The sequence below is a fragment of the Topomyia yanbarensis genome, chromosome 1, assembly GCF_030247195.1.
Source record: "Topomyia yanbarensis strain Yona2022 chromosome 1, ASM3024719v1, whole genome shotgun sequence".
Lineage (NCBI taxonomy): Eukaryota > Metazoa > Arthropoda > Insecta > Diptera > Culicidae > Topomyia > Topomyia yanbarensis.
The window spans coordinates 12,279,187-12,301,820 of record NC_080670.1 but is presented as its reverse complement, the minus strand read 5'-3'; the positions used below and the strand labels follow the sequence as shown (position 1 = coordinate 12,301,820).

At 39.3% G+C, this 22,634-nt stretch overlaps 1 protein-coding gene across 1 annotated transcript in view; it reads left to right on the top strand.

Annotated features, from left to right (window-relative positions):
• Positions 1-22,634, top strand: part of LOC131676906 (calexcitin-1-like) — a 106,234-nt gene that overhangs the window by 40,417 nt on the left and 43,183 nt on the right. Inside the window, exon 2 of the mRNA XM_058956304.1 lies at positions 21,733-21,864. Coding sequence (XP_058812287.1) covers positions 21,804-21,864 — 61 coding nt within the window. The 5' untranslated portion in view covers positions 21,733-21,803. The remainder of the gene's footprint in view (positions 1-21,732; positions 21,865-22,634) is intronic.

The following is a 22,634-nucleotide window of genomic DNA, read 5'->3' as shown; positions in this document are numbered from 1 at the left end:
GTGCCAGAAATTTATGTTTGACGCCAAGTTGAAATCCAAGATGGTGACTTCCGAACGTAAATTATTACGATTACACTTCGGATTGTTTATCTTTTAACAGCACTTAATACTGTTTAACTTTGATTTATGCAATTGATCCATAATGATAATTTTACTAGAACTGCTCTTCACAACTGTTTTTGTTAGTAGACTGCTTTAAGGCCTTAGTTTCATAGTACTGTTATTTGGTAAAACGAGTATTGAAAGGAAAGGTACAGGTAACCAGGGTAATATGCCAAACGAATACCAAATTCGTTACTGATATTTTTTGCATGTATCAGGCAACTAGCAGTTGGGAAATTTGATTCTGAGAGGATTATGACTTTCATTGGTTTAGTTTTCGATAAAAACACGCTGTAAAAAACAGTTTTTTTTCTTAAAAGTGCCCAACTTGAATTTTTGACGGTAGGTAGAGAACATAATTACCTATCTTGGAACAAAATTTCATCCAAAACAAAGATGGTTTTTTTGTAAATCGACTTTAAATTTTTAAAATCGATTTTTTCAGTGTAGAAGTCGATGAAGATTGTTTTCCATATTTTTATTCAAAAACTTGACTCATTTTGTGAAAATCCCTTCTACTACATTATTTTGTGGGATTTGTCATTTTTAGACTAAAGCCATTAAAAAAAATGGTAAAAAAAGCTTGACTCTTTTCAAAAGACAGTCTAGATCATTTTCGGAAAAAACAAAGCATGCAAAGTGGCTTTTTGTGACAAAGTTCTTATGTACAGAAAGTTTCATTAAAATCTGAGAGGGTGCTGCCAACATTTGTTCAAGTTGGCGGGGTGTTAGGAGTCCCAAAGACCAAAGTCAAAGACTAATTCTATTCTCCAGGATTCTGCTAACGGTGTAAAACAGTAATTTCCAATGTATGGTCCGCGAACCCCTAGGCGACCGCGAAAAGGTTTCTGGGTGGTCGCGAAGATATATATCTTTTTCGGTTGGATATTGAAAATTTAGGCAAACAAAATCGATCTTCATGAACAGTATTGTATCGTTGTCTTCGGCTGAAATATAATACTGTTTGTTTGAAATGAACCATCCACAAAAAATAAAAGTGCCTGTTAAGCGGGAAAATATAATTTCTATTGACTTCAATCAAAATCTTCTTTGCCCTACATGCATGCATTGTTGATCTGTTATTAAAAGTTAAAACGGATCTTAGTCTCAAGGAAGTGACATACATACAGTTACACCACGTGAGAAACTGTGTATAGATAACGTTTAAAAGTTTAGCTCAGATATAAAACATCATTCCGAAGAACAACATACAACAGGGCGTCAAATATGACAATGTTAAATCCAGTATTCTGAATATATGGATGAAGATAAAATTGAGGTGCGCCTATACGACTTAGCGCCTCTCATTAGACCAAAACATATTAAAAAGTTTATAGGAATCCACTGCCTCCCACATACATAACGGGAAGGCGAAAGTTGTTAGTAAATGTGCCAAAAGTTTCATCATACAACAGTTGCTCTGGGTAACCGGCTGCCGAAAATTTGAAAGAATTTGCTGCATTAATTCACAAATTCTTGTTTCGTGGTATGTGCCACTGAACGGTTATTGGTTCGTCTCTTAGATGTGACAAAAGCAATGGTTATCATGCAACAGCTTCTCTGGGCAACCGGCTGCTGAAAATTTGAAAGATTTATAGTTTGCTGCATTAATTCAAAAAATCTTGCTTCGCGAAATGTGCCACTAAACAGTTATTGGCACTTGGGAAAATCGCATATTTGGCAGCACTATCACTAAAAACTAGCTGCTTTGCTAGATTCCTTGAACAATTTTTATTCAAAAAGCATCTCGTGGATTGATTCTACAGTAAATAGTGCAGGAGATATAATGAAAAATTTCAAGATTTTTACAATTTCCGATTTCATGTGCGCCTGTGGTTCGAATTAGGTAAAGATCGATTTTAGGTATGCAAACGTTTCGGTCCAACATCATTTCATGGTAGATTTTGGAATATCAAAGAAGGTTTTTTGATTAATTGATTAAATGGCAACGTGAAATGTACAGCAACTCAAGCGTTTGGTACATTGACGATAGTGCACGATTGTTTCAATAATTCGTATTCCAGTATACGAACTTTTTTTTAGAGTTGTACTCTTGGAGTTGGAGAGCTAGATTCTCGGAATGGCTCCCAGTCAGAACCAATCACTACAATTGTAGACGAGACGGGAAATGCCATCCACTAAAACACTGCTTAAATCCAATTGGAGCGGGCCGTGATTCTGATTGTGAAATTCAGTGTACAGTTCAGATGTGTGAGCTTAGGGACTTTACGATCGCGTGGCAATGAGCGTATATTGGTTCGCGCTTGAGACCACGTTGAACCTATTATAAGTGCAGTGGCGCTAACTAAACAGTCGCAGCATTTTCGTATTTGTGAAATCTTGAAATGATGATCGCGATTGCATGTTCGTCTTTGTGTATCATCGCGAGAGACTCGAGCGTTTGTAGGTTAACTTGATCGATCGCGTGTATATAACTTGTTGAATGATATCGCGAACCGAGAATTTGATGCTTAGTTTCTCCCGCATTACTAGTGTTAATTTAGTCATCTAACGTGCACTTCAAAGACTTTCAGTCTCATATGTTAGCTGGTGCATCTCAGCCAACATTGTTAACAACCGCTTGAGCCAAATCGACAAGCAACTTTTCTCATACTTGCTATGGGTAGTCTCAGCCAAAGACCGGGGCAATTACGAACACCCCTCTACGCCAACCTCTGAAACTGCTAATCGCGTGCAATAAGTCTATCAAGTTTCCACTATCACACTGTGCCAACAGTGTGATACGACATGAAAGAACGCAATTAAAGATTGCAGCTCCATTCACCCCGCCGGACGCGACCTCCTCCTATCGCTATGAAGAAGCTTTCGATAATGAAATTGGATCTCAGGCGACTGAGCTCCGTTTTAGCAACGTTTCCGAGAAGTCGCAAAGGGAAACGGGTTTTGACTAATTTGATGTGGTAGTGATTATGCTGCCACTCGCGTTGGAAATTAGAAGGAAGAATTTATCATCATTTGGTGCATTTGGATTAATGTTGTGTTCTAACCAAGCATAAATATTTTCTGAAACGCGTTTAATCTAAGACGGGAATAACCCATAAATAACTTATTTGAAGCGAAGTATTTCTTTTCCCACAACCACACATATTTCATCTGAATCGTCAGAATATGCTCGTTAATACCAAGCATTTGTCATGTTGGACAATTTTCCTAACAGGTAATTTGTCCCTACCACTAAACTTAATCTAGCAGCGACGATCGCAGAATCATGCCCCCCCCGCCCCCGGTCCGCACGCACCCGCACAACTCATAAATCACAAAATTTCCGGCTGACAAGCTCAAACTCGGCCCCATCCCAGCTATTCACTTTCAGAGCAGATTCGAAGAGGGTTGGGGGGAGGACACTGAGAGGCAGCTCATTCATAATAGCGATTCCAAAGCCGAAGCCTAATTAAGAATCATGAGTGAAAAGGCACTTTTCCCCACAGAAACACAGTGAGCAGTGTGTCTGATGGTCGATGGGATGGGATGGGGGTACGGTTCCCTACTCATGGTCGGTCACGCTTACGAAATTTTACGACATGCTGTTACAAGTTAGCCAGGATGTGGAGACACTAACTTTCGGCATTTCATTTCCTTGTGTGAAAGTTGTCGACCATGTTCGTCCCACCACTGGGAGATGAGGGGGCATGCTGCTGGCGGATGGGATGCTTGGTGCTGGAAGCCGTGGAGAGTTAAAGCTTTTGTTTCTTTATTACTCGGGAGGCTGCTTCCGTCGGTGGGCCATGTGTTCATGCAAAAAGCCCCTTACTGCGATCTGAGGAGGTGCTGGGGGTTGTGGTTTGGCAGGATGAATAGCACACAGACACACACACGGCTACAACCGGACGAGGCTGAACTTGTAGGGGAGTATTTACATAAATTTTCATGAAGATTTCAACGGTATGCAAATGAAATATGTGCACCTGCGAGCTTGGTTGGTACAGGTTAGGTCTTTTTAAACACGAGAACCAAATGACGCAGGAATTTCGATGTAGCGTAGATGGAAAATATGTTTTTCTGCTTGGTTGCATTAATTTGGAGCGTCAGTTGCCCGAAAAGTTTTAATCAAATATCCGGTTTCGGTTACTGGGAAAGGAAGCGAATCAATTCACCTTAAACTTTGTATAAAGTCTTTTTATAAGAATTTTTCACCCAGCTGTGCATATCACAACTTTAATCATTTAATTTAATGTCTAGCAAATGATATGGATACGATAAAAATAGAAACGTTGACTCTCTGAATTTCAGAGTAAAAATTCAATGTCGTTTGAAATATTTCATCTATGATCGAAATATTTCACTTGAAGATAGTTTAGGACCAACACGTGCTCCTCGTAGGCGGCTATCCGGGACTTCAAGTTGCTTGCTTGGCCGATTAGATTAACACAACAAAAGATAATTATTCCAAATTCTCGGCAGACGGCTGCCCAGAGCAATTTCTATTGATGATGCTATTGGCAGACTCATTAACAAATCTTCCCTTCCCGTGATACATGTGGAAATGCCAAGGATTCCTCGTCTCTAGCAGCTACATGTATCATACTAACCTTCCTCCCTTCCCCAGAATATCTGCATTCGAACGTGACCGGTGTCTATATTGATCAGTATGCAGGGATTAATATAGATTGCACAATGTGCGTTAATATAGATGGCACTCCCAAGCATGTTGTTCCAGTGAGCATTTTGAAGTCTCAATTGGATCTGGTTAGTTACGGAGTAGCAACCAAGGGCGATCTACAAGGGCAACCAATAAGTAGAAATACAATAACCAGTTTTTACGATATTAAAAAAGAATAAACAAATCTTCCAAGTGTCATGATGAAACTTACGCCTCAGTAAACTAGCTTTCAATTCTACAAAATTACAACAAAATCTGAGCAATGTTAACAGATTGATTACATCCCAAGTCCAAGTTACCCCGGAGGAATAAATTCGTGCGTGATTAAACAAAAAAACAAATACCATTTCACTAGTATAACGTATAGTTTCTTGCACTCGAACAAATTCTGAGTAAATTGAAATTACATGTTGCAATCGTGCAACCACACGCTAGCTACGCCTGGTCGTACGAAGTCTGAAGCTAGCTATTTTCGTGCAGCAACCACATTTTTGCCCACGTAGAATTAAATTTCTCCTACATACAACCCTACCAGAACTATTTCGGTCGATGCACCGAGCATGGAACGCGAATCATCCCTTCATCCAGCAAGGACCCACAGCAAACCGGTAGAAAAACGACTCTTTTATAATTATCGCTTGTATCGTTGTGCCAGAACGTTCTACACTCTCTTTTTCGATGCGGCTGTAAGACCACGCACAAAAGCACTCGCAAAAACACAGACACACACACATATACTGCCTCTTTCATGTGAGCACGAGCAACTAGTAATTTTTACTCCATTAGCACCACGTCAGGTCATCAGCTGCTGAGCTATACCAGCGATGGTCAGCGCTTGGTCTTGCTTTAGTATTTCCCTGTGATTTTCCTCCTCAGCTGTTGGTGTTCTAGCATCATTAAGTTGACTTTAATCGGGGAAATCGGATTATGGGCACAGTGTTGCTTTAAGGTAGCATTCCTGGTTAAAGCTGCTTGCCGAGTTTAGCTTGAAAGTTGATTTTTTTTTCTTCTGGTACTGGAGCTGTGCCGTAGCGTTCACTAAATCATTGGAACTTTTTTTGTTTGCGAAATCATCGCGATTGCATGGTTGTTTTTGTGTATCATCGTGAAGGGCTCGAGCGTTTCTAAGTTAACGTGCTCGATCACGTGGATGTTTCAATATCGCGTGTGTTGGTGTGTATGTAACTTCGCGTGAATAAATTCGATTTTATAGCCGTGTGGTCATTCGCATACTTGTGTGTTCTAAGATGACTGCGCGGATTGTGAATCTGATACTTCATTTTCAGTGTACGGTTCAGATACTATAAGAAAGAGGGTTTCCTCATATCACTAGAGTTCCCGGTCATGGACATGGAACGTGTTGTTCAGTGAATATGGGCGTTATTTTATATGATGAAGCATGGACTTAAGCTACTAAAACCGAGAGTAGAGACTTACGGACGTAACCGATTCATAATAGCGTTAACACGGACGTTGGTAGGGTCATTCTTGAGACCGCTTTGGTAAATTTATAAGTGGTAAAATATTCAGTTAGTCACCGGGGTGTTATCCTCTTTGCGAGATGGTAAGCGAAAGTGCGCGTGGATGATCGCGAAAGAATCGAGCGTTTGTATACTCCCTACCACTAACGGATGTATTTATCACGTGTGCTAGCGTGTATGTAACTTCGCGTGCGAAAATTCGATTTTATAACCATGTGGCTATTGACATATTTGCGTGTATTCTTGGATGTCGCGCGTGTATTCTTGAATGATCGTGTGTATGTTTTAGATGCTGGAAAAGAGTAAGTTTCCCCATATCACTAGAGTTCCTGGTCATGCCGCCATGGAACGTGTTGTCTAGTGGATATGAACGACCTTTTGTTATTGGTCCAACTAAAGGCATGAGTCTAGGCTTCTAGAATCGGACGTGACCGATTCATGATCGTGCGAACGGTAGGTTGATGCTTGAGACCGCGTTTGTTAATTTATAAATGTTAAAACATTTATTTAATTACCGGGGTGTTTTATTGTTGGCGAGAGTATGTGTGGATGAATATAATGGCATGTTCGCGTTTGTGACCAAGTTTGTTTTATCACGAAGGCCACAAGCGTTTGTACTTTTGGAATGAGAGAGATTGTGAGTGTATATGAAAGAATATGCAATTGATTTTTTTAGTGCGTGTTAGTATGAATTTAATCTAAGATATAATAAAGAAGGAAAAATAGCATGGCGAATAAAGATAAAAAGGATGCAGAGAGATTCAATAGAAGCGTATTTTTTGGTATAGATGAGTAGTGTAGAAGAAAACTAATAGAAATACAACAAAAGCAGACTAATGAAGTAGAAAAAAGAACACATGTAACATTCAATTAAACTACTTGACGTCGTATAAATGCCATCAAATGATATTTATTTACCTTTTAAGGACAATTACATTCTATTAGGATTTTGTCATACTATGCTGACCAGCAATGGATGACTCACGTATCTTAATTTATGCAATCTGATCTTCCCGAATGAATCGAATCGAATGCTCGATTCGAACACCGGAAAAAAGTGGCCAACGAATCCTCGGAAGGAAAAAAAACTGCACGCGAGACAATTACCGACTATTCCATCATATACGCCAGTTCTGCATCCATTCCCTGACCCAGCTGGCACAGATGCTCAGATGAACACATACACAGATAGACATACGACTAGCCATAACAATAGTAAACTAGTACTAAAAACTACAATCGCTAGTTTGGGCTGGTGAAAAGTCGAGGCGTATTGCAATAACCATGTTAATGCAATTGTCTATCTAAATACAAATACAAATACCGTCAAACCAATGAACCTAGGCCAGGGGTTTAGCTTGAAAGCTGATTTTGTGAAAATAATCAAATCCGATTCACATCGATAGGATCGTCGAGAGTTTTGTGCTTGAATCTTCCAAGGGTATATAATGTTGTATGGCGCGTAACGAAAATTGCTCTTCTTCTTTTCTGCGACGCAATTCCAAACTGTGTTGTGAGACTACAATAATCTAATTTCTAAACAAATAGACGTTAACTCGTAAGAGCACGTTTTTTCTGCTGTTCCTATGATATTTCTGAATTGATGAGAGCTCAAAAAATACCAAATTTCCGAAATTCTCGATGTTTCTCGGAAGGGCTCCCTGCCGGAATCACTCACTGCAGTTGCAGACATGACCGGAGATATCTCCCACTAAAACACTGCCAATTTCAGCGAGCCGTGACTTTCACTATCAAATAGAGTGAACGGTTCAGATCGGGGGCGTGAAACGTGGAACGAGCGTTTATATGTTCGCGCTTGAGATCGCGTTTATCAATTCTCGCTAAGAGGATTACCGGGTCGTTTTTAAGTTTGCGGGTGAAGATGTGGGTGCCTGGTCGCGATTGCATGTTCGCGTTTGTTATCAGATTTGTATTATCGTGCATGGTTCGAGCGTTTGTATACTAGCAAAGTTTATCGCACGAGCGTTTGTATATAGCGTGTATGTAACTTCACGTTCATGAAGTCGTTTGAATAATCATTTGCCCGTTTGCGTATTCTCGCGAGTAATATTCGTGTGAATCGTGATTCTAGTATTTAACCCTACAAAAGGCAAGCTAAAATTGTGACTTCAAGAAGTATCGCTCCTAAGACCTAATGAAATCAAAAGCCTATTTTTGTCGTTTTATCAGTCAAAGAATGGAAAGCCCGAAAACGCTCGATCATTTGTATTTCAAATTACAAGCTCATTGAAACTAGAGAACTGTAACTAGCCGGGCCTCTGAGACCCCTTTTTGCGGGTTAAGTATGAGTGTACTGTTCAGAAGCTGGAAGTGAGTGAGTTCCCCCATATCACCAGAGTATCCGGCGATGTCGACCTTAAACTTGTTGTCTTTTGTATATGAGCATTTTTTAGGAATTGGCCAACTGAAGGCATGGACCTTGGTTGCTAGGACCGCGGGTGGGAGGTTCCGGGTTTGAACGCGAGGTTGCATGATCGTCGGAACAGGCACTTATAACATCGCGATCGCGGCGGGATCGAGCGTTTGTATGTGAAAGTGTCAATGGCGTGGACGTATGTATGTTGCATGTGCTACCGTAATTTCGAGTATAACTGTGTAGTGATTTGGGTATTTCTGTTTGCTTTTAAGTGTTCGCATGAGCGTATATGTTTAATGAGAATTAATATTGTAGTGGAGAAAGAAACAAAGCAAAATAAAAAACAACACATTAATTCGTCCTTCATTCAGTAAAGGTTCGGTGGAACCACGACCCATAAACTAAGGTGTATTAGAGAAAAATATTGGTCTCTTGTTCCTTGATTGGTGGTCCTTTGAGCTTAAATTTTTGGACCATCATCACACTCATGCATCCTTGGTCCTTGGTCTCTGATATTTGCTCCGTGATAATTGGACCCTGATCCTAGGACTTTGATCATGAATCCTTAGCCCAGGATCCTAAGTCCTTCATTCTTAAACCTTTGTCTTCGGCTCATAATCCTTAGTCCTTGATCCATAATCATTGATGCTAGATCACTGAGCGCTGATCCTTATTCATTGATTCTGGATGATTGGTCCTTTAACCTTCATCCTTCGTCTTTGACCTTGTTTTCATGGCCGTTAGTCTTAATCTTAATTCCTCTCCAATAACTAATAACTACCCCAAAAACTAATTTCAATTGCTTTGTTTTTAGTCCTTGATTCTTGGTCCTTAGTTTTTGGTACTTCATTCTTGATGCTGGGTCTTTGAACCCTTATTCTTGGTTTTTTTTATCTTAGATGGTCATTTATCCCTAATGCTTGGTCCACGATCCGTGGCCCTTGACCCTTGCTCCTCGGTCCTTGATAGCTGATCCGTAATCCTAGATCCTATGATCCTCGATCGTTGGATATTTTTTTATTGCGATTATAGTGGTGTTAACCTTGGGGTCATTCGCCTCTTTTTTCCGGTTAGAGAAATTCCTTTAGAAAAATCTGCAACCTTATGTGCGGGGTTGGGAATCGAACCCAGGTGAGCTGGGTACAAGGCTTCCGATTTACCAACTACGCTATGGATGCCCATCGTCGTTGTATCTTGATCCTTGTTTCTGAATCAAAATTCTTGGATGTTGACCCTTGATTCTAGATCCCTAACCTATTGTCATGGTTAAAATATTCACACTTCGGCGAATCTTCTTTGAGAAGATATTCCTTCCTACCTTGTTAGCAAACATTCCAACAGGACAATTAAACAAATACTGGTAGCCAAAAACCTTGCAAGGAAACTGTACTGGCAAGATCTGACTAAGTGTAACCGATATTTTTGACAGACGATGAAACTGACGTAGAAATGGACTTTAGAACGTAATTCGTCTGTGCACAGAAATTCTCTCTCAAGTTTATGATTTGACAAGATATCTGTAGTTGCAGAAGATAAACCAAACAATCCCAGATCGCCGTCAGTGTGTTGCTGTTCATCAGGTTAAGTATACTGCCTGACAGTCTCAAAGAACACATAAAAAGGGATTCGACTCTTTAAAGGCTTCTGCAAGAATTTTCAAAATTCGTACATATCGTGAAAGTACCAATTTGTGATGCCAGGAAGCGACTGAACTGTTTCTATTATTCTTTAGCCTATGTGTTAAACTTAGGAAACATGTTGAATATGTCAAGAATCTAGCATCGCCACATAGTACAAGTCTAAATTTAAATAGTAAGAATTAAAGAAATTTGAATTTCTTCCCTGTCAGTATAATTATCGAGTATAATAATCAAATCATCATTCGGTATGCTATATTCCTCTTTAATGAAGAAAAATTAAGCCAAAATCTTTTTTTTTGTTCACTAAGGAGAAAATTGTTTTAAACCATATTTGCGCGCCAAGGGCACAAAACCTATAACTAACTTAACTAGTTATGGAATTTGCGTTTCGACTTCGTCGGATTGACGCTAGCTCCAAAAACGAAAACTTTATTTCTTTCGGGACATCACACAGGACTAGGGGTTTTCGCAGAAACATAAATAGTGTTTATGTTTAAAGAGCTAGCGTCAATCCGGCGTCCTGTCACTAAGTTAGTGCCGGATTCTGATGAGACGAAGTCGAAAAGAAAATTCCTCATCTAATTTAAATCGTTATTAGCAGTATAATTATCAAATCAGTGCGTCATTGAAATTTAATTAGTCTAGATAAACATAAAATTTTAATTCAGGTAACTATCAAATTGAAATAATTCAGGAAGATTTTTCCGATTCGAGTATATCAAAGATGTAGTCCAATGCTGAATATTTCATTTTGATTTTTTTTCCAGAAAATACTATTTAATTTAGATCCTAACATTTTTCAGTTCATAATCGATCAATAGTTTATTTGTTGAACAAATTTGAAAGAGCTTTAATTTTTTCCCAAATGATGTTTTTTTGATTCCACTCAAATATTCAGATTTTTTGTTTTTTTTTCTATTCAGCTCATAAGCAAAACGGACTTCCGTCTAGTGTATCTACAGTGAATAAATGAACATATACTTACAGCTGTTGTCGAATTATTTTTAGCAATACAACTTCGAAAAAAGAAAAAAAGATTTTTGTAAAGTTTGTAATTCTTGGAGTGTTAATAGGATTAGTTGGGTGTAGGTGTAAATGGAGCTTACACATCTTTCCTATATTCAATTCCATCATATCAGAAATGCTTTACCGGCGTTGTTGAAAAGGCTGAGGCAGAGTTTTTTGCGTATTTGCTCCCGTTGTTATATAGACGAGAACAAAACCAAGGTACGACTACACGATCTGATGTTTGGTACTACAAATGCATCTATTGAATTATTCAAGAGGTTACATTTGAGATTTATGGTAATGTTCAGATTCAAATATTGAGTTCAACGGAAGCAATTATTTTTAATAGTCTCGCCAGAGGCAGGATTGGAACATGTAACCTTCGGGTCGTTAACCTACAATATATCGTTTGGTATCTCAATTGGCAATTATGTAATCATACTGTACACAATTTTCTACGGAAAATGCTGCTAATCTAAGGAAAGCTTAGCCACTGCAAATTACCAACCCAAACGCAGAAGCACTTATTCGTGTATTTTTTTTAAAGTTTTCATCATCAACTATAATGTTTTGATTTGCTTGAGTGACTCGCAATGCAGTTTTCGTATTTTGCCATTCAACCACTCCATTAAAGACCCAATCAGCAACATGTCCTAATACAACTTAACATGTCGGTTTTCCTATTGCCGGATGCACGACACTTTCAAATCTCTGATCGATAACCACCATGAAATTAGAAGACAATCATTTGGTTCCCGTTACACCAGTTAGTAACATTGTATCCGTCGTACTGAACTGCTTTTAAATTCCCGGTGGGCAAATGCTTCTATTACTACTGAACGTTTCGGACTTATAGTGGTGCCCAGTGATGCCAATGCCAAATTGGAACCTGCGTTTATCTGTGATGCTAGCTAACACTAATACAAATCTATAAAAAGCCTCATAAAACCTCGTGCATCATTTGTACAACGAGCAGTATCGCCAGTGATCTCCGAGAAAGACTTCACCGAAAAGCTGTTAAATAATTCTGTAAATTCAGAGAAATATCTACGAATTTGGCAACTCTGGCTGACGCCAGGACGTGGTCCAGAGTGTTTACACCTCAATATTCGCAAAGCGGCTGAACAAAACCGGTCCATTTAACCCGAACGCACCCGAGGCTATTTGAATTATTTTTTCTTGCCAAGTCGAGAGATTGTTCTGTGTGTGTGTGACAATCCAACAATTGTTCCTTGTTGAAGCCTTTCACGTTTCGGAGCAACAATTGCAGTCGTTCCACTTGATTACCTTTGAAAAACCCTGAACTGCACCACGAGGCAAAACAAGGCTGACGAATGTACTGGAACAGCACTCGTCCCCACGTGGGTATGTGTGTGTAGATAAATTATTCAATTTGCATTTAGAAAGCTTTCCAAAACTGAGTCTTCCTGACCGGATTGACCGTAGCTAAAGCTGCTGAAGACTTTTTCATGGTTTTGACTGCTACTGGATGGGTGGTAGGTACTAATAGCCCGCTTTAGAAGCTGGAGGCTATTGTCAATTAAAACTTTTTCCGAAAAGCATGGCGCAAACGGAACCCGGAACTGGTTGAAATTGAATAATGCCCCCGAAAATGCTCTGTGTGGGAGTCCTGTCCATTCTTTTGTGATGCCGTTTAAAGTTGAAATTTATGAGATGGGTGTTCTTTTCTGGGTCAGTTCAAATGTCCGGAAAGAGTTTTGATGGTTTCACCGCAGGACAGAGGATGGCACAGGATGTACATTTTTCGGTTTCATTTCCTATCGGGTTGATGGCGAGATTGGATTGTGGGGAGGCGTTGAGCGTTTTATATGTCCCCCACCCTTCTGAATATGCTGATTTGGGTTGGGATTTGTCAGGGCTTTTAGTATTTCAACTTATTGGTTAAGCCTTATTTAAGTTAGTTTGTTGATTCAAGCTAATAGGATAGTGATGAAATCGACTGTACACGGAAAGATGATTTCGTTTCCCTATACTCGTCAGCGAACTACAGCTTCTGTGTTTGGCTAACCGAGACATTACTCGGTACCAGCCAGCTGCTTCAGGCGTCTTCACACACGTTGTGTGAACTGTTTGGATTTAGTGTCTAACTGGCGCCAATAGTTTGGACGAGTGGGACACGAAACATTAAAATCCAACTTTGTTCCTTTTTTATTTCGACTATGTTAGTCACATTTTCTTTTTTACACATTTTAACGACATTTAATTAGTTAGAGATTACTGGGTAGGGAAAGTTATGAAAATTAGAGCCATAGTACTCAAGTGAGAGCAAGGATGTGAAGTAAACAGATCGGAAAACTAGAAGTGGCAGGGTCATTAGAACAGGCTTGATATCGTACGGGCTTAATTTTTGTCTTCTGCTAATGAGGGTCGAGCTTAGGCAGCATAACTACGAATCACTCGAGTTCACTAGCATGTGTCCTGGTATAGAGAGACAAGTTCATCTTTACCGTGACAACTGACCCTACCCAGTAATCTCTAGCTAATTGAATGTCGTTAATATGTAAAAAATTAAAATCCAACTTTTCAAAGTTTTAAATGATTTTCTATTCATTGGACACTTCAAAAGATGTATAAATAATCAATTTAATCAACGTCTTGTTGTTTCACAAAATCAATAATTAATTTACATCGTTTCTACCACATCGAAAATTATCCTTTTCAGAACACAAACAACGACGCCGTTGGCTTTGCATTCTTTAATATTAACCCTTTACTAACCAAAAATGAAGAATATAGAAGCTCCTTTCTCGTATTCAAAACAGATGAACGCATTTCAGAACCTATCACTCCTATATCAAAACGTTTGACAACATGGCACATACTCAATACGAACAACTTTATTTCGATACAAGTATTAGCATTGAAAAACTTATAATTAATCTATGATCCCCATCGTGAATTATAGTTCTGTGGGTGATTGCGAAAATCACTCCATTACTCCATTAAATGGATTAAAAGAGGTGCCTTTATCTAAATATCACGTAGAAAACCAACCCCCCGTCAGTACAACGTGTTAAATAACGACTCATTTTCGCCGAACACACTCGATGAATATATGCAACGGAAAATGGCTGATAATTTTCGAACATATCGATCGAGTTGGCCTTTGTTTGGCTTGATTCCAAAATCGGTAGCGATGTGATGGCAGAGGGAAAAAATTGTTCACTTGGTAGCTGCAGTAGGTACCTGAAACAGCAGACACTATGGCTACAGTCGTGATTCAATTTCACTTTGTCAATATGTGCATTATTATTATTCAATTTATTTTAATTCCGTAATTAACGCGCGCTTCTGTGTAGAGTTCAGTTGCCATCTGAAAGCAGGCTGCGCTGATATTTTGGAGTGATATTATTTATGGTGGCGAATTAAGGTTAATTATATTAATGATGTTTCTCCTGAAATCATAAAAGATTTCTGCAGTATTTTTGACATGAAAGTTATTCTACTATATTAATAATATTTTGCACATGAAGAGAACAAAACCTTTATCTTTAGAAGGTGGTAGCTTTGCGACTTCGTTTCATCAGTATTCGAGAGACCGTCTTGGCTGTCAGATAGACACTCATACAAAATATGCATGCACACTTCATGTTTTTTTTCGTGCAAAGTTCCATATCGCGTTAAAATGCTTCATCAACAGTCCCATTAGTACTCACTAGAAAACTCGAATAACACCGGAGATTTTCTCATTATGCTTCAAACGTCTGTTACAGCTCGTTGCTTATCCCATAAAGTGACAGCATCACATCTCCTATCTCCCCTCAACTTGGGTTTCGGTGGACGGCCGTTTGCTTTCCTCGTAAAGCCTTAACGATGGAAGAACGATGGTTGAAAATTTGAGGAAAAAATCCCCTAGAATTTTGTTCAAGGGGATATCGTGTTTTTCTTTCTTTTTTTCTCGACGGGTCACGGGCGCCCAGGACATTAATATTCATTTTTGTGGAAATCCTGTTATCGTGATAACAGATTACAGAATGCAATTTTTGGCTTGTACTACTGGAGCCGGATAGCTGGGTTCTCAGAAGAGCAACCGTCCGAATCACTTACTACAATTGCAGATGAGACGGGAAACGTCACCCACTAAAACACTGCTTAAGTCCAATTGCAGCGGGTCGTGACTCTGATTGTGATATTGAGTGTACGGTTCAGATGTGTGGGCGTAGGGACTGTGCGATCGCATGGGAATGAGTGTCTTGAGACCGCCTTAATTAATTTATAAGTGCTGTAGCGTTCACTAAATCATCGAGGTGTTTTTGTGTTTGCAAAATCTTGGGCGTAGTTGTGCGTTGATGATTGTGATTGCATGTATTATCGCGGATGACTCGGGCATTTGTATGTCGCGTGTGCTAGTGCATATGTAACTTCGCGCGTATGAATTCGATTTTATAACCGTGTGTCCATTTGCATATTCGCGTGTGCTAATTTTTAGTGTATGGTTCAGATGCTAAAAGAGAGTTTCCCCATATCACTAGCGTCCTCGGTCATGTCACCATGGAACGTGTTGTCTAGTATAAATCTGCGTAGTTTTTTTTTATTAGTCTGGCTGAAGGCATGAGCCTAGGCTGCTTGAACCGAAGATAGAAAATCAGATGTGACCGATTCATTGCCGGGGCGTATCCAAGTTTCTGTTTGAGATCGCGTGTATAAGTTTAACAGTAGTTAAACATTCACTTAATCCCCAGGGTGTTTGCGATGTTTGCGAGACCGCGGGTTTGGTGTGCGTGAATGATCGCGAAGGTCTTAAGCGTTTGTATGCTAACATGCTGAATGCTCGAAGAGAGTGAGTTCTCCCATATAAGGATTGTAAGGATATGTAATGAAAATATCTGGATCTGTAGATATTTAAGTCTGACAGCAATGGTCAACAATATTCCATCTACATCGTTCGAAAATTAATTGTTTTTGTCAATGGAACACGTGATATGGGAAGTTCGACAGAACAACATTCTGTTCAAAACACTTCATGATCTCGATCATGCAGAGAGTATTAAGAGGAAGTCCAAATAATTTTAAATTCTACCCTTAAGTAGGCCCAGTTCGACAAAGTTACTATGGAAATCAAGAGCGGCAAGGGAGTACATCAAATATTTCCAGATACCACCATTAGGTGGCGTTAGTGAGCATGTACTTTTTTCTACCTACTGTATCTCATGTTCCTGATTTTTTAGCAGGTCATTGTTTTTAGCATAATTGCTCACGAAATCAAAACATGCAGGGTGCGAATAGTAGGGGATTTTTCCACCGGTGCTTGTTATGCTTTGGGATATCGAAAAACGACTTCCATTTGTGTTTCTTTTTTTTATTTTGAATATAGATCTTTTAACCTAAGGGCCATTCGCCTCATTTCTCGAGTTGGAACAATCGCTTTCGATAAATCTCTAACGTCATGTGCAGGGTTGAGAGTCGAACTCATGTGAGCTGCGTACAATGTAATTGATTTACCAACTACGCTTTTCCAGCTCTCAAGATTTTGTTGTTATTTTGCAAGGAAACATCCCCTTGCAGTATAATTTCAGGTGAATGTCGATGACAGTGGTGTGCCGATGAGGCAAAGATTTTTTGCCAACACGGTACTGATTAGTGTCAAAAATCGTATCCAAGATAGCGTATACCAGCTCGATGGTTTTGTGCTCTTCTGAGCAACTTTGCCGAAGAAATCAAGAACTCGAAATACTGTAAATCAAAAATTTGCATATTCATTAGTGTCGCCTATTGGCAGAATCCCGAACTATTTGGTATACCACATCGTAGGTTTTGATCCCTGGAACAACTTTGCCGAACAGAAAGATCTACTAAAAAGCCAGATATGTGAAATACAATAGAATAGAAGCGGCAAATAATCAAAAAAATATCCATTATTCGCGGCCGGCATGAATTGAATTCCGTTCTTCTTTCAAGCTCATTCAGGGATGCCAATTTTTCTGAGCTCTGTTACTGATAACTTGAAACAAGAATTAGAGTTATTATCCATATTTAAAAGAATTTTGCCTTTTTAGCCACTTATGCAATGCAATTGTTTAGGACGCTACCACGAGATTTTAAGTTATTCAACTTCAGAAAGTATTTTGTTATTATCACGTATTATATTATTAATTGAATTCAGTCTATCTTCTCATCTCGCACTAAATAGAAGCAAAAAATGGCTCCGTTGCAGACGTTAGTTAAGTAAATAATTAACCTCAACTGTTGCTTTGTTCGTGATCCAGTCCATAAACAATATTGAATCGTTGCTCCCGACTGCAGAGCGAAATAAGTCAACCAAAGGAAATAAAAGTTACCGTACTACGGGATAACACAATTTCAATTGACTTTAAGGAAATTCGTGTTACGCTATATTCACACTACAGAGTTAAAACAGGTTTTAATAATAATCAACAAGGAAAATGTCATCAAATATAGCTTTAAAACACATCTTAATTTGCAGTGTGAACGGAGTATTAGACATACAGCTCAGGAGGGTGAACAACTAGTAAAAGTCAGAATGGAACTTAGTCTTTCGTAAGCGAACTGCATTCAGATACACCACGTACAAAACTACGTTAGAAGTTTAGCCCAGGCAAAAAACCTTATTGCGAATAACAACATATAACTGGACGTCGAATACAATGGCGTTAGAGTCAAGATCCCAGTGAAGGTGGAGGATGATAATACAGATGTTCGTATACCCGACCTAGCACCGCGCAGTAAACCAGCTTACATCAAACGAATTATGCCTTAATACGAAGACGTGGACTCTGTTACGGATGATATTTAACGAAACTTTTTCAGCGGTATTCTCAACGGCGTTTGTATGTATGTGACGGACATGATTCTAGAACATTGTTGTTAGTTTTTTATTCAATAAACAATTCATATCTTCACAAAATTGCATATCTTACAGAACTTTTCTTTATTTTCCATTGTAGCTTGTTGGACCGGCGTAACACATTTCGCCCAAGTGGGTAGTAAGACAAGCATAGGGTGGTCCATGTATTACTAAAAAACTGTCGCATTTTCGCAATATACACGCTTGCATAACAAACACATACAATCATTCGTTATGCGTTTGTTCGAATTAATTCGACCCGCATTATGGTTTTGGCTAATGGGAAGGCATCTTCGACGACCGACTTCTCCTCAGGCTCAATGAAGGTCGATTTGAATATTTCCCTGGTGGCAAAAATAATGCCGACAAGTCTGCTTTTCGATGCAAATTATATCCAATATAACCGGCCTTTGGATGGTATGCTACCGGACCAAAGATAAGGTATTTAACATAATCGATATATCGCGTGATCTAACTAAACAATTTGCGGTCTTGTACGAAAAAGTATATTGTCTACATGCCCACCCGAGAAGTAGAGATTGATGGTTTCCGATAGGCGTTTTTAATTGGGTTCGTCTACCTGTTCGTGTTTTTGTGCCGCGAAGCATCGCAAACAATTGGGCCATACAGCTACTTATTGTAAAAATGTACTGTGGAGAACCTCCGCATGATCTCCCGATAAACGAAGCGGGGAAAAACTGACGTATTCTTTTAGGGAACGCTACAAGCAAAAATGCTAAAGAGGGTTACGCAACCAGTCACGACTAATTTCTACGCTTCCTTGTTCACCAAAGAGTGCGAGTCTAGCAATCTCGTTAAACAGGGAACATCATCTAATGACGGTCTCCTACTCCGTGGTGGGACAGAGATTTCTCAGAATTGTACGCGAAGAAGTGCTATTGTGGACTTATTGAACGTAGGATCGCCCGAATTTTTCCGAACATATGCGACGTTGAAAACGCAAATGAAAAACTTGACGAAAGCTGAAAACGTGGTTATTGGCACCGGTTCGTCGACGAATTAACGAGAGAAACATTGTTTCGTCTGGTGGCTAGGTCCTGCGTTGTTTATTCGATTGAAGTTTTGATTTTAATGCACGGAACGAAGAATCCGTTTTCGGCCGCAGTAGCCTTTTTACATTCAAACAATAGATATTTAGATTAGATGGATAATAAGAAGGTGGAAGTATAGAATGTGATATTTATGATTGATCGCATAGTTTCAAAAAGTTTTAAGTATTTCTTGTCAGAGGACGCCCGAAAATTGACCAATTTCGTGGAATAATAAAGCTTTAGTAATCCCAAAAGCATCAACAAACCTTGGTTCAAGTGAATGGATAAGGGTCGTGACTTCATTCGGGTAATATCTCCGGTCATGCCCAATCATTGTACATTAGATGCACATCTCCTGCGTATTGAGGTCGTGGAAAGTGGTTTCAGCGCTTGTAATGACGGTTATCGTGACATTAAACATGTTGTTTGGTCGTGCGTCTAGTATTCTAGTGCCAGATCTCCGTTAAACGAGTCCATCCGGCCTTGTTCTAGTCCAAGGTGTACTAATTCTCCTCGATATGTCTCTCTTATGCATATTTTAAAACACGATAAATATCCAAATCTAGTGATCTCTTCTCTTTTGGTTGATATGCTAACAGCTACTGTGCTCTTAAGGGTAAACAAAATGAATAAGATATTGATTTGAAAATTATGGCTATTAGCAGACAGATATTCAAAACTTTATAAAGAGTAGATGGATGCAATTTTATCCAAGATCAATTCGTGTTTATATATTACAATATAACATTATATAACAGTTAATGTGGTATGATCAGGAAATTATGTTTCAACAAGAAACAAGTCTCCCCTATCCGCTCAAATTAATAACAAATAAAATCCAGAAGTGCCCAAAAGCTTCCTCAGTTTAACCTGCCCTGAATTTGATTCGGAATGCTGGATGGCTCCCAACGGAATTCCCATTCAAATTCAATCGGTTTTACCGTATAAGCAGGAATTTTAACTGTAACCAGCCAGAGTTCCAAATCGAGTTCCTCCTGGTTTTACTGGGCTGCTACTGCTTCATTGTAGAATACATCGGAGTGCGTCGAAAGATTGAAACGATTTAGCAGCAACGACAGGGTAGGCATGCCGGCAAACAACTCAATCAATGACCGAACTGTTGAGCCCCGTGTGGACGGACGACTGACTAACTACGAAAGCAAATGGGGAACCGATTCATTCAGTTTTCAAGTGGCACTCGGTGGCACGTCCTTGGCACACACGTTAGCGTGTGTCTAGTGTGTGACGGTTTCAAGCTACTACGCTAGAGTCGTCGAGTGTGTTCTATCAATGTTGGACTCGTGCTTGACAGTTTGCCAATCGCGTCACGAATTGAATCGTTCAACTGCTTCCAGAGATTTAACGACGATTTCCATATGCTTTTAGAACGATCGTTTACTAATGTATTATGCTACTAGCATCGACTGCTATACGAGAGCTGTGTATGTGCGGTGGTTTCGAATGCTAAAAACGGAATCAATTCCGTGGCCAACCTTTCGATAATTGAATTGCTGCGTTGGTTTGGGCTTCGATTTGAACAGAAAAACATGGTAAAGCGATGGATGTGGTCGTAATTTGTTCTGTTGCTTCCCTGTTGACAACTTTAGAAGACCGAATAGTTTTGCCTAATCTTGACAAGACAATCGAAAAGTATAATACGATGCTCGGTACGAAACATGTCCGACCACCTGTGAACGGGTTTCTGTCGAATCGAATTTGTTACTATTCCAGACATTGTTCGCGCTGAAACGACAACGACTGGAAACGAACGTTTGCAATCGTTCATTCCATTTCCGCTGCAATCCAAAATCGTAAGCAAGATGGAAAACCCGATCGAGCAGTGGTAACAAAATTATAACCGAGTTCAGTTTTCGTAACAAATTGCTTTATACATCCGTTTTCGTATTGACAAATAAAAAATATAGGATCTATCCGCAAAAGACTTCATTTGGATTGTGTTTTGATATCATCTTTCGATCGGGAATCCGTTCCAGTTGTTTTTTTTTGACCCGACCGTAGCTCCATTTTCAGCAATGGTGCCCCTTTCCCGGAGGGGCATCCATTCTAACAATGCATCACATCAATTCAGAAAATTTGAATAATGTTGACTCGTTTCCGTTTTCCTCGCTGGCAGACTTGTAAGAACAATAGATTTTTCCCCGCACAATGGTTTGCCAGGGTAGGATCCGGATACGCACACGAATGGAACCGCATTGGACAGTATTTTGAAACTAAATAATATTTCTCAGGGTATTAGCACATCAGTGCATCATAACCGTACTCGACGTTTCGTAGCATTTCATGCTTGAGATTTCGATTCCGAATCCGGAAAAGGCAGGGAAATGGAAAACTTTTCGCAATCTCAATTCCAGCGAAGCAGTCGACTGTGAAAAATGGCATCGTTTGCCATCGGTTAGTCAGTTCTAGTCAGTTCCGGGAACGAAAATGCACCATTCTCCAAACATGTAATACGATGAGTAAGAGTAGCAACGGGACGGGGATCAATATTGATATATCCTTATCGGATTTTGGTATATTCATGAGTAAATATTTTCGCAGGGCTTATTTTGATTACCTAGGACACTCACTAGATTTTATTTTCTCTTTTGCCTTTTCCTTTTGCAGCTACAAACCGCACTACCAACCGAAGAGGGGTTTTCGTGTCGAGAGTAAATAAACCGTAGTTTCCTAAAACGATGGCCGCCATTTCGGACTTCCGCAAGAAGAAGCTGCTTTACGTGTTCCATGTTTTCTTCGGTAAGTTGAAGCTATCCTCTTTTATTTTGAGGCAAAATATACGGATTGGCTTTTGACATCGTACCATCGCTTGAATGGTTGACGTCCAATAACCCACTTTTTCGCAGTTGACTTTCGTGCATTTCTCGAGTGATGCAGAGGTAGTCTCGATCACTATCAACAGCGAGTGTCGAACTAACATTCCTTGCCTTCCCCGGTAGAACAACAATGGACGTTTAATGCGTCGTAATTGCTAATCTTATCGGCGCAATGGGCCGGATCACTATTCAAAGTGTTTGATTTTTTGATTCATTGTGCACTTTTACTCAATCACTTACTAATCACGAAGTGCAACTAAGGGCCTAAGCTAAGCTAAGCTTCTGCAAAGTTGCTGCATAATACCTAGCATTTTATTTGGTCGTATAAAATTAGTTCGGAAAACAGTCGCTACACTGTGACTCGGCTTAGAACAAAATGGGAACTAAAGTCAAAATGTTGTCGTTTCGGATCAAATAAAATGTTTTTATGTAATTTAGGTACGCTGAATTCATTTTTGGTAGAATTAAAAATGAAAATAATGAACTTTTTACAATTAATTAAAGTAGCTCAAAAATGTTCATTTTGTTGAAGCTATTCTTAGAATTTATGTTTAAGGAATCTTTCTGCACTGCATCGTATTTGATATTAAAAAACCTTTTTTACTCTTTCGGGTAGCTCAAAATTAATTATTTTGAGCTACCCGAATGAATGATTATTTTTTTAAATAAATGCGTGTGCTCCGAATTCCTTTC